Genomic DNA, 13514 nt, shown 5'->3' on the forward strand with positions numbered 1-13514 from the left:
TGAAGTTATAACTTTAACTTATTTTGCTTTAGGATATACTAACTTTGTTATATTTTGCTGCAGAATGATAGGCTTAAAGTGAGTTGCAGGAGAGGTGAATGCAACAGGTAATGCAGTTTTCTCACAGTTTAGAGAAATCTGGCATGGTACCGGTCCTTTAACTGCGATAAGTTTACTTTCACTGGTAATAGGCATAAATCCTAAAATAAAAACACAATTAGATAAAAGAAGAACAGTATGTAAAATATAAATGCAATGTAAATAATAATCAACTTAGATAGAAATAGACCCATTCAACTGACGGAGAAAATCTCATACAGAGAACTGATCTAGACAATGAAATATATCAAAATCTGCTTACCTAGACTTGACTCTGAAGGGTTCACTTCAAGTCTTTCATTTTCAATTTCAAAAGCTACATTATCTGGAGAAGAGATTACGTCTTCCGCAACAGCCTAACAATTAACAATAAAAAATGAAGCCCAAACTGAAATTATTAGCATGCCAGTGTGGAGAACTGTGCACAAAACTCTACAGAATGGCAGAGCTGTTTGTACATCTTGATAAACTACTGTACCAAATACTTTGCACGAAGTCAATTTCCAGAACTAACAGAACACTGTATACAGTACATACAGACTTGAAACATAACCAGAGCACAATAACTACACATTAACGTAGTGACAAAATTGCTTTTTTTAAAATTAACTTCAGAATTTTATATTAAAAAGCACCTGTATCCTTGCCTTAATTCCTAGTCAAGCAGAGCTTCCCAACTACAAGCACATCATTTGAAGACTTACTTTCAGACTCCCTTATGTAACATCCAGTGAACTTAAACATAGCTGCAAATATAGATAGTTAAGAGCAGACAAAAAAATTAAGACTACAAAAATTAGAATGTCATTTCCATATCTACTTTACATTTCTGCAAGAATATGAAATTCTTAGTAATATCTAAATACTTTACTGTTAATGCTCTCACAAAAGCAATATTTACAGAATACCTGAGAATTAAAGAAAAGAAAAAACACAAATCTAACTATACTTGAAGTGGAGAAAAAGACAATCAGAACACACTTTAAAGAATTAATTGAAAAAATGTAGACAATTAAAAAAGGTAGAATTCATACCTTAAAAACAGATTTATTCAACAATGCCAAAATATTTTTGCTGTTTACTCCTCGTTCAAGTAAATAATGACTGCACGTCTGAAAAAAAAATCACAGTCTTCAGAGTATATAAGTTTTTAAGAAAGTGAGATATTCTTGGACAAGGATAAAGTCAAGGTAAAAAGTCATTTAAATGTAATCCAAGTTTAGAATGTCTTATGAACTTATTCTGAGTACCTATTAATAATTTCAATATAAATTAAAAACACACCCCTCCATGTCCCTAGGGAGGTCACTTCAAAAAACAAATCCGAGAGTGACTGGCTATAATTTAATTAGATTAATGTTATTATGATGTTATTAGAAAAAATAAATTAATATTTTGATATTCAATTCACTAAGATGGGACTTTAGACACAAGTGAATTTCAAATAAAATTGCTTAAATCCAGTAACCTTAATTGCATCAGCTACAGAAGGTCTTTCCTCAGGATTTTTTTTGGCCATATCCAGAAGAAGGTTTTTTAATTTTCTTGGCAAGGCCAGTTTGTGATTAGGTGAAATGCTGTATTTTGCTGCCATCCAAAGAACTGCAGCAACACCGTAAATGCAGACCTAGTGGCATAACACAGGAGAGACGTAAGATGTAAGCAATCAAAAAAACCAAACCAAATCAAAAAACCCTTTCTCAATATTAAATTTGGAAAATTGTCCAAAATTTTCCCTCATTCCCCACAAAATAACTACCAGTACTTTCAAAATACAGATGACACCTGGCTTCTGAAGAAGCTGATTTCAAAAACTTGCTGTTATGCATGCAGTGTCAATAATAGTAGCTAATTTTCTACTGTTGGAGCAACAGACATAATTTGTCTTATTCTTTATCTAGGAAAATTATTCAGAAAAAAAAAAGCTTTTAGAATCATTCTGAAGAACTCCTTTCTCATATAAAAACCTATTGCCGCAAGCCTTAGTGTTCTACAATAAAGTCTGGCCAGCAGCAATTTACTTTAAAAAGGTCATGATAATTCAGAAAGAAATGAAGTAATTACAAGCTTGCCAGTACAAGTCATATTTTACAGAGAAGATTACACCTATCAGAAGAACTAGGTATTGTGTATTTATTTTAGGAATTATTGTGCTACCTGCAGCTAGACCAACTGAAGTTGCAATGATGGGGGACCTTGTAAAGTGCTTGATCTTCAAGAGCCTTCTTATTTTATTTGAAAAATTACAATTTTCAGACAGAGCCAGAATAAGAGTGTTTAATGCTTAATTTACATATGTTAGCATACCCTACAAACGTAATTTTCACAAAGTTAAAGCACTGTACTTCTTCACATTGCTTATGAAAGGTATTAAAAAGGCTCAAGGCACGGAAACCCGAGCACAGTACTAAATAATGTGGTCCAAACAATATTTCCTAGCACTCTTTAGAGCCAAATAAATGACACTGAATACAACGTAACAAGGAAATTCAGTATAAAGAAACTAACTTTTGAATCATCCAAGCTTTTGAACAAAAGTTGGTGGGTATAAGGTGCTTGAAATAGGAGAAAGTAGCTCTGTCAAAATCAAATGATCTCCTTCCCCTTAGGTCTAGAATTCCAAGAGGCTAATGTGATCATAATTTTAATTATGATCATAATATCTAATTTAGCGCACACTTCAAAAACATTCCTTTCACTAATGTAGGACAGTTACTATGGCTGGCACTGCAGTCTTGATTTCCATAACATAATTCTAACTAAATTTTTCATAACAACCAAGTTATACAGATATAAGGAAAAGTCAAAATAGGATTCCAGCTCATTCTATACATAATGTAGAAAAACAAGAAAAAACTTTATATTTTCTGAAGAATAGAGAATAAGGTATAAAGACCTCAGAATTATTAATTTCTACTGGTGAAACTGCTATATTATATCTTAGCGTTAGTTTAAGCTTTTGAAGCTATTAAAAATGGATGTTGGATCAAAGCACTTTAAGTAGAAAGAGAAACTTTAAAGGAGAAGATAAATATTCCTAGTTTCAGATTATTTTACAGAAAGTCAAAATCTAGCTTTACTAGATTTTTAATGCAGGTTGGTTTTTTTTCCCCTGAATCATGACTATTATTTCTAATTTTAAAGAACTCATAGGGCAGAAGGTACATATTAGTTAAACTTCTTTCTTTTCACACAACAGAATGATACGGTAATTTTTTTCCCTCCACTCTTAAAATCCATTTCATTCAGTTGCAATTGCAAAGAAGACAAACATTCACCTGCTATTTATTAACATTTTTTATCATTTTTGCCTGAGAACAACTTAGGGTTTATATCCAAAGAAAAAAGCACTAGAAAAAATGTATTGGTAAGAGACATTGTCATTAATAATCACGTTCCCAAAATAAAAATATGCTGACAGCAGTATTTTCCAATATTACAAAGGAGATTCATTTGGGATTTTTCTTAGACAGTCTAAAAAATTGATCTTAGCGTGACCTTCAGAACATAAAACCATGACTTGAGTATCTGTCTTCCTATTGACAAACTGAAAATAAGTGAGCCTGATGGAAAACTAATGAAGAACATAATTTGGCAGTTACTGTTTTGGAAGGCAAAATGATTTTTTTTAGAGGCAACTAAGTTTATGGAAAACCAATACAAAACAAACCATAGAAATGTTAGAAACATTGAGAGATTTATTATCACAATCTCAGAAGAGTTTTGCTTTCTTCTTTAAAGGGCAGAGGGATACGGCTATGCTTTGATAAACCGAATACCTACATAACCTACCACATTACCTTCTCAGTATCTACATCCTCCTCTTCAATTTCAGGAGCTAAATAAATTATATCACAAGATTCTAAATGAAAAAAAAGAAACCAGAAACAAAAGGTAAGATATTTGCTTAATTCTCCTCTTCCCCTCAAATGACAAAAAAGCGGAGCGCTCCATATATTGGTTTACCTTCAGCTTTTGGAGCAGTAAAGAGGACTCTTCCATGGCAGTCAAGCAGTACGGTGTCCAAACATAAGATCACTGCAAAACAAGTCACATTGTAGAAGGCATGATAAGTGTCTGTTCATGTAACTATTTAACACCAATCAAACAAATAAAATAATTTAAAAATAATTTGCAACGTCACCAATTACCCTAAGTAGTGACAAATAAAATTTTTATACTAACGCTCAAACAGAAATCAATATTCAATTGATAGAAAATGCATAATCACCTAAAGCAATTCCAGCAGAAAAGACAAGAAAGCAAAACAAAATCACACTACAGTAGGTGAAAAGGTTTAGAATACTGGAATTAAAAAAAAAAAAAAAGAAAGGAAAACAACAGCTAGATGTACTATACTCTTCTCACAAGGTACCAGAACTTCTTATCCTAAGTCTTTAAACTCTCCTCTCTTCCTTCTTCCTCCAACCCCAACATAAAAGAAAAACAACAACAACAACAAAAATCTTAAAGCAACAAAGTTGGGATTAAACGTAAAAATGCTCAACCAAGATTTTGCCTTTGATAGTAAATGGCAATATCACCACCAGTGCAGGCTTGAACATGAAAATAGTCATCATGTGGAGACAGCTGAGACATATGCGACCAGGTGCAGAACTCCTCTAGGTGGAATAGGATAAGGTATCCTCTCTTGTACAAATAGCCATAATCACACACACAGTCCCAGAAAAGAAATGTGATGTGGACTGTTATTTGCACGATAAAGCCCTGAAACTCTCCACGGTTAGGTAAGAAATAACTGGCTTCTAAAAACTGCCTTAAATCATCTGGGGCACTTGGGAACTTATTTTTCTCTCTTTAAAGACGTGAGAACATATAACAGAAATGAAATGATTAAAAACTCATGCTGGATTGAGTCTATCCATTTCATATCTTCAAAGCACACCATAATTTAACATTCTGCAATATAATAATCCATTTGGATAGCGATGTACTCCTGCTTTTGTAGGCTACCATCAAACTCTTATTTTCCTAGATAAGAGTCTTGTCTCAGAGAACTAGAACAGTGTATTCTTAGATTATATTAAATAAGAGGTCAAATTATTAATTTATTATTAAATAATACATGAAAGAGTTCTAAAAATAATGTATTTATATATATTGATTTGTTATTAAATAATAAATTGAAGATGTCTAAGAAGAAAATCCATCCATTTGCTTTTGTAGTTATCTGTACAAAGCACACTTAAAGGCATTAAAATTCATTATGCTTATTGTAAATAAAAGCTTGTGTACTACTATCTACAAACTAGACCCGAAATGCAAAGCTTTTCTGAACGGGATTCTTTAACAGGTATTTCTGCAGCACCCTTGAGAATTATTTTTGCTCACTGTCATTACTTCTCAACAGTAGAAGTTGAGCCTCTGGCTCTGAATCTGTAACACAGCTCATACAAACCAGACCTCAGATCAGTACAATACAAGAATTCTCACCTGGGTCTTCTAAAGTGCCTGTAAGCATCATGTAAGCAATATCCTCTTATAAGAGGAGAGGCAATACACAAAGTCTCAGTAGAGACTGCGAACTCCTTTTGTAGCAAGACTGAGTTAAAAAATACATGAACAGACTAGCTTTAGAATATGTTTTCTTACCGAGGTAATTCCTGTTTAAGGTAACAAAAAAATAGCTTATGGATTTAGAGGAAAAGACTGTTTAAGTAATAATAATTCTAAATAATAATAAATCCAGCTTATCCCACTGTTTACTATGACTTATGAGTTACCAATCTGGTTCTACCAGTGTTAAGACTAGGATTTTTGAACACACAGTTTATAAAATATCAGATTAATTACCCTCAGAATAGGCAGAAATTTATCTGGCAAAAGTATTCTAAATCTGAACACAGTATTCAAAATCAAGGTAGTTCCATTCATCAAACATGGAATTTTAAGTAAGATACCTTCCATTTACAAGTTTTCATCATTATGTTCACTTTTACTGGCTACATAAGGTTCAGATCTTAATTTAGTTTTCACTATTGTAAAGATTTATGCATTCTCAGTGCATGTAAGCATTGTAACAGAGGCTGTCTACACATATTAAACTAAACTCTAAGATGTTCTGTGCAGTTATTTGAAGCTTTCACAAACATTAGGAACATCTTATGAGACTGAAATAATCTTTCTGCTGTGAAGTATATCAAATACCTATTTTTAAGGGTAACACTGCTTAAAGTGTTCAGAAATCTCTTTTTATGGACATTTTCCAGTGTAACATTTTAATATAACAAAAGATAAAATAGCTGAAACTGAAAACCAAAAAGACACACTAAGTTTTATGTAACTTACTATCCATTTCTTCATATTCAGTTACAGACTTCAAACTCATCCCTTTCCGAGCAGACAAAAGCAAGCTTTTTAAATAAAGGAAAAGGGAAGGCAGGGTGTAGTGATGGGAATCTGTTCTTTTTATAAGAACTGTTGGAGATTTATTAACAGGATAGGCTAAAGCAATATTCAGAATGTCAGTGGAAACTAGGATGATCTTCTTCCATGTCACATACAACATACTGCAATTCTGCCAAAGGACAGTTCCACATTTCTCTCTCAGAAGTTGACTCTGTAAATAGAAGCATGGAGTACAGTAATGTCATCATGAGATCCTGGACAATCTTGTGTCACAGGAATATGGGTCACACCAAATCAGGGAAAGTTTAACATGTAAAAGAAATTCTTCATCCATAACCTTCATAACAACAAGTCCCAAGCAGTTTTCTCAAAAGGCACGGTACAGTTTCTCCATACCCAACATTTCTAAACACAAAACCTGTTTAATTGCTTGAAGTCATAAAGAGCTCTTCCCCTATAAAAACTATCAAAACACAGAAAAAAAGAAGACATTGTACAATGTTATATACATGTAAGAGAAGTCTAAATGGAGTAAGAATTCAAAGTCACAGTTTAAAAGAGTGAATTTGGAAGTATTAGCTGTTATTTTTTCAATAAACAAAATAGTCATGAGATATTACACGTCAACAGAACATCATTACAGAGAAAATAAACAACTAAGCACGAAGTTTAAAATAATTAAGATCCTACCTGGATAATCTGTGCAAGTGTGTAAAGTCCTTAAACACTCATGACATAAAGCCCAGAGTTCATGGTCTTTCAGAGGTTTACCATACCAGGACAACAGGAGTTTTAGAGAAATCCACTGAAATAAAGAGGATGCAGAGTTATCAAAAATTGTTGCAAAACAAAAATGTTTTCTGATGTAATGCAAAAGAAAATCCTAATATACAATGCATACATCTAAAAAGCATTAAGAAAATTTACTGCATGCAACAGGAGAAAACTAATCATAATTCTTACTGAATATCATCACACAGTTAACAGCTATGTAATGAATCAGAAGCTTCTTAATTGCATATCAAAAGTTAAATTCAAGTGGGATTTCAGCAACATAAGTGTTTCAGGAAGAGTGGGCAGTTTGGAAGCTCTTTCTTATCACGCTAAGTAAGGATTCTTTTAGAATGTCAAAGATGACACAATTACAGGGAGATTACCTAGACTTAAACACAAAAATCTGAATGACTACCACCACCAAAACCTACCTACATTCAAATCCTGATTTACCCTAACAGCTACATTACAAGCCTTACCTTAAATATTCCATCAATATGTCTTGCTCCTCTGTGAAAGATGTTAACAATATTGACAGAATTAACAACAGGTTTACTTAAAGTAAAAGCACATTAATTGGCTTATAATCACTGGATGTTCAATTTGCAATGACTACTTTTTTTCCTCTTTATCAATTTAGCTCTTGATATCTGAAAAATACTTTAATGTGACAAAGATACCGCTCCTCAGAGAATCCATATTTTACACTCTCTGATTTTCTTCTTTTTGTATATTTTTTTTAATAGAAGAACTTGACACAACAATTCTACACAGATATCTTTCAGACCAAGCTGTGCTAATAGAAGAGATTATCAACCTTATTTTGCAACAACTGAACATAACGATCTCTATTTATCTATTAAAGGAACATTAAAAAACAACTCACCATAGGCAGAAACCTCTGGATTAGAGCAGACCACACACTATTTTAAAACAACATGGCATATTTTCTGTTGCATGTGCAGTCTCTAAAACAGTTATCTATGTCTAAATATCAACTTTAGGCCACGTAAGAGAAAAAAAAACTACTGACATCAATTCAAGATTAACTCTGGAAAAATAAATACATAACTGGAACACACGAATTAGAAATAAAAACTAAAATCTCAGAACCATTTTGCTACTGCTTATGAACAACTTTATATTTCAATCAATGTTCACAATATCTGTCTCGTGCACAACTACAGTACAACATTATTTTTGACACATCAGTTTCTACACTGTCACTCACTATGACTTATTTTTCATGGCCCTGGATACAAAACTCCCTTCATGAAGCAGTATTCAGGCTTATCGTAAAACAGGTAATGAATAAACTACTGCACCACCTTTAATCAATCAACAAACAAATAACTTCCCTGCAATCTATGAAGAAGAGAAAAAGAACCACATTTATTTCTGTAGCTGAAACTTTGTTGATAATTCAGTACTACCCAGAAGATAGTTCGCAATAAACTCAATACCTTGGTTTCATACTGTTTAAATATTCCTTAAAGGCGAGCCAGATAAGTTACTAATATTTCTTAAGATGTGCCATCAAACTCTACTTTTTTTTTTTACTAAAAGTATTCTGTTTTCTGCCTACCTTTAATACACAAAAAATGAATGTGGCGCTTTTATTATCCTATTTGTGGCCCCATTGTGGCATGTTATAAAGAATTAGTAACTCCAGAACAAACAGATTTGAAGCCGGGTAATCCAGTTAAGTTTTATGCTTCATTATATCTAGAAATAACTGTAGTAAAAAGACATCAATTATGCACCAGGGAGGAAGAGGTCAGAAAGTAAAAGAATGAGTTAATCTAAAGAATATTTGAAACAGATCTTCACATCGTTGACTAATTACAATCCCCGAGCAGTGCTTAGCTCTCCCTCCATAACATACTGGTTCTCAAGTGCCTCAGAAATGCATTTGCTTGCAGACATTTTACAATTAAAAAATGGAGCTAAAGCTTCAAATTCATCCTGGAGAGTTGACACAAGTAAAGGGAAATAAAGAGAAATACCACAGATTGAATAGAACACTTCAGAATGTGGGAATATTTCTGTAGTAAGTATACACCACTGTCATATTTCCCTCTAAGAGAATCCCTCCTCTTGAAGTTTATGGCTTTAGAGGCACTAAAAGCTGCAGCAGAGAGATTGGCTTCCTGCATTCTGTATACAAATCACCTCTCACTTCAGGAGGAGGTGATGAATAGCTAGCAAGGGGAAGAAGAATCTCTCACTAAACTAGAGATTGAAGTTAGCTGTACAGCAGAAAACTGAAAAGCATTTCTCATCAGCTTTGTGATATCAAAGCTCTCCAGAGGAAGAAAGAAATGACAGAAAGATCTTTAAGCACAGCAAGAAAGTAGTAATAAACTCTAAGACCAGCAGCAGAAGTTTATGATAAGAAAGAGGAAAGTGTCAGTGATAAATAACAAAATGGGATGAAAAGGTGCCAAAAACTGAAATTCTGTTTCAGAAGAAAAAATGATGCAGGAAAAGCAAATCTTAGCAGACGTGAAAATCAGTACCATTCACAAGACAGTCAAATTAACCTGATACACACACACAAAAAAAGATGCAGTCTGGTTACAGATTGGTGAATGCTACTGAGATGTATATCCTCATTGTTCATCTCTGACAAACATCCTAAAGTAGTTTATCTCCTGTACTTACATAAAGATTGTAATAACTGACTGCATTACTGTAATTCATGTCCCCCTCACATCCCTGACCACATCAATTTATTCCTGGAAAAAGATACCTGAAAAAGTCATATTTCTAATGTCCCTCGTTATTCCAAATGCTCACCGACCCCAGCTGGAAAGAGAGGAATTTGGAGGACTTCATCTCAAGAGCTCCACAGACCTGCTGGGGACTTGCCTTAACATTTTGTGGAGGTTATCCAATATAGACAATGTACACGATAATACACACTTCATCACACGTTTACATTTGTGATGAAGAATACAAGAACGGGTAAAAAATATTTTTCTAATAAAAAATAATATTAATCTAAACCTAGGTTATTTAAGCATCAAGGCAGGTATTTTACTCAATTCACATTCATGTTCTGCTGAATATGCTTACGTTTTGGTAAACATTTAAGTGGAAACCTTCCTTACAGAGACATATGTCTCAGGGTTTTTTATTTGTTTTTAAAGTTGCTGATTGTAGCTATCATTCTTTCCTACAACTTAAAAACAACAACAACAACAACAACAACAACAAAAAAACCTCAACTAACCAAGAAAAATTCTGGAATGCTGGAAAACTTCGTCAAAATTCGTGGTCAAACAGCTTATAGCATGTTTTATTTCTTAACCACCTACTCAGGTATTTTAGCAAAACATCAAAACAATCCTTCAATATCTGTAAGACCTCAAGTCAGTTAAGTCAATATTTCAATACTGATTACAACTTTTATTCTAGGTCATTGCCATTAATGTTGCACCAGAGAGCAAACATGACAATTCAGTGCCTCTTTTGAAATTTTTCTTCATGTTTTAAAATGCACCTCTTCATATGAAGAATTCCTTCCCCATTTTTAGAGCAAAAAAGTGTTTTTCCACAGCACAAAATTCTTTGCCAGTATGTAAAAACTATGAATGATTACTGCCTATACCTACATATTAATAACATTTTACTGTATGCCAAAAAGACTGTATTTTAAATGCCACTTGTTAAGAAAATGATGCTTTTCACTGGTGCTGTAAAGATCACTTAGTAAATCTATTATTTCATTAATTGTTGTTACCAGAACTGTCCAAACCGCAAAAATGATGCCAATATACTATATTCTATAAACATAATGCTTGCATATTTTTAACAGCCAAATGAAGTAAGATTTCATTATAATTTACTTAATAAGTACTATCTGGGAATAGACATTTTTTTCTTTACTTCAAGTGGTATTTCTCCAGTGTTCAAATGTCATTCTCTACCTTTCACTTTCTCTCATGCTTGACTGGATATGAATGACAAACAGAAAACAAACATATATGCCAAATTCCTGTTAATCCTGCCCACATGAAGGCCACAGCACTTAAATCACATAGAAACATTTAAATGTGTTAGAGATGATATACACCTGATTGGAATGAAATTGGTTAGAGAAATAAGAGATCCCCACTCAAACTTGAAGTGAAAAATATTTATTTATGGCATGCAAGACTATAAAAACCTCTGAGAAAACCCTCACAAGATACATTGCAGAAGCCAGACAAAAGCAAGCATTTTTTAGTAATGCCTACTAGCATTAAAGCACACAACATTAAAAAGCAGTTTTGGGATATTAGAAAAATATTGTCCACTGGAGAAGTGTTAGTGACAGGTAAGAAAAAAAACTGTCTGTTCTCCAGAGTAGATGAGGTTGATCTTCAGCCAGATGAAACCAATATTGCACACTCTCTAAAGAACAAGAAATATTTAAAGACATTCTAGAGGTACTCTCCTAAAAGCTGTAAGTATGCTTATCTGTTATAGAAAACTAGTGAAAGAGCAGCACTGTAAATCTTCTGAAGCTTTATCCATTTATCCCAGAAGATAAAATTAAACTGCTGGAGCTTCATGCTTTTTGTGTATTTGTAGCAAATGAACAAACCCTTGGAGTTGAGGTTTTTTTTTCCCCGTATTCAGTAAAATTCTGGCAATAAGAAATGAAAGGGAACTTGAAAGTGTAGGGAGAAATCAGGTGCAACTCCTTCATATAACAGATAGCACAGCATGATTTTATTTTTGCAATTGTCAGGAAGAAAGACAGAGGCAAGCACTTCAGAAGCCTGAGGAAAAAAATCTGTCATAGAAGAGACACATACACAAAAAGGAAGCAGAAAACATTTAGAACAAATAAAGCAAAATAACCCAAAGCCTTACATAAGACAACATAGAATTCTCCTTAGACTTCAGTAGCTACTGAAAATGAACGACCCTCCTCCAGTATGACCTTAAAAAAACTAAACAGATTACTATGCTAGACACTGAGCTTTTCAGGGTACAGACAGCTACTTCAGGTTCCTTTTATTTGCAAGAACCCCAGGTATTGCTCACATATGCTGATAAAAAAAAGCACTTTTTGTTCCTCCAGCAGCTCAAGATAAAACTCTCTGATTACTTAAGTCCAACATACAAATTTAAGACGTTCTGAAGAATGATAGAATATGAATGTTTGGTGGAGTTTATGACCAAAGGAAAAAGAAAGAAAAAACGTATGAGTCTATAAAACCTGTTAGCTTACAGAAAACAACAGCCACTCTGTTGTCTTAATTTCAGAATATGTGCACTAATACAGTGCTTATTTGGGTAGCTGGATTACCTTTGCTAATTCACAGTGATTGTCCTGCAAGTTTAGTGGGAGCAAGATACCGTCACTTCTACTAAAAGCCTACTTATCTTGAAGAACGAAGTTCTGCTCAGACGGAAAGAATATTCATTGATGATGAAATATTTGAAGAAAAAGAGGATTTCAGAAGAAGGGCAGACTTATCTGAAAACATATTTCATCTGCTGTGTGCTAAACCCAATCACTGCTGCAGGAAAAGAAAACGGGGCATTTGCTTCAGGTTTTAGATTCTGGAAGAAGTTTGGGAAAGCATAATTCAGAGGAAGATTATTTTCTTGAAAGTATCTTCATGTACCCAAACAAACTTAAGCTACTGTACTGATAATCCACTAAGGACAGAATATGTGTCTTATTTCAACAGATTTGTTCCCCTCTAAAGAAGTCTTGTCAATGCAGTCAATTTATTTTATTAAGAGATGGCAGCTTATTCATCATACCTCTCTAGTTAAGAAGCTGAAGGAAAGCAACTGAAGAATAGTATCTTTATTCCTTGGACAAAAAAAAAAAAAAAAAGACTGACTGGAATTGCTTGCTCCTTGTTAAATATACAACAACTTCTGCAAAATAAAGCAGGCTCATGTATGGCCATAGGAACAAATGACATAGCAAAAGCAGAAAAGTTTGGAGTGATTATAGATCTGATTGTTCTTTTGCACTCCCTTCTGATTACGTGGACCTGCATAGCTCAGAGCAAGACGGAAAAAAAAAAAGGGGTGGGATAGGTCTTTAACAAATGAATAATTTGGTAGAGTCTGAAGAAAATCTTGTGGGATTTAAAACTAAAGGAGTCAACATGCACGTAATGAGTAACTCTCCCTCAAAGAGCAAAACCTTGCCATGTGTTTCTTATTCATATTTACTATCTTCCTGCAGTGAGAAGGAAGTACAAATTATTGAAGGAATAAGACACAGGAAAGAAAAAAAAGGCAGAACAAATTCAGTT

The 13514-nt window shown here is 33.5% G+C and overlaps 1 protein-coding gene across 1 annotated transcript in view; it reads right to left on the reverse strand.

Annotated features, from left to right (window-relative positions):
• The window catches only part of KNDC1 (kinase non-catalytic C-lobe domain containing 1), a 63439-nt gene that overhangs the window by 18508 nt on the left and 31417 nt on the right, over positions 1 to 13514 (reverse strand). The window contains 7 exon segments of the mRNA XM_010714578.2: positions 44 to 200; positions 362 to 455; positions 1134 to 1211; positions 1568 to 1726; positions 3900 to 3961; positions 4066 to 4137; positions 7159 to 7273. Coding sequence (XP_010712880.1) covers positions 44 to 200; positions 362 to 455; positions 1134 to 1211; positions 1568 to 1726; positions 3900 to 3961; positions 4066 to 4137; positions 7159 to 7273 — 737 coding nt within the window.

This window comes from Meleagris gallopavo, chromosome 8 (assembly GCF_000146605.3).
Source record: "Meleagris gallopavo isolate NT-WF06-2002-E0010 breed Aviagen turkey brand Nicholas breeding stock chromosome 8, Turkey_5.1, whole genome shotgun sequence".
In the NCBI taxonomy this organism is placed as follows: Eukaryota; Metazoa; Chordata; class Aves; order Galliformes; family Phasianidae; genus Meleagris; species Meleagris gallopavo.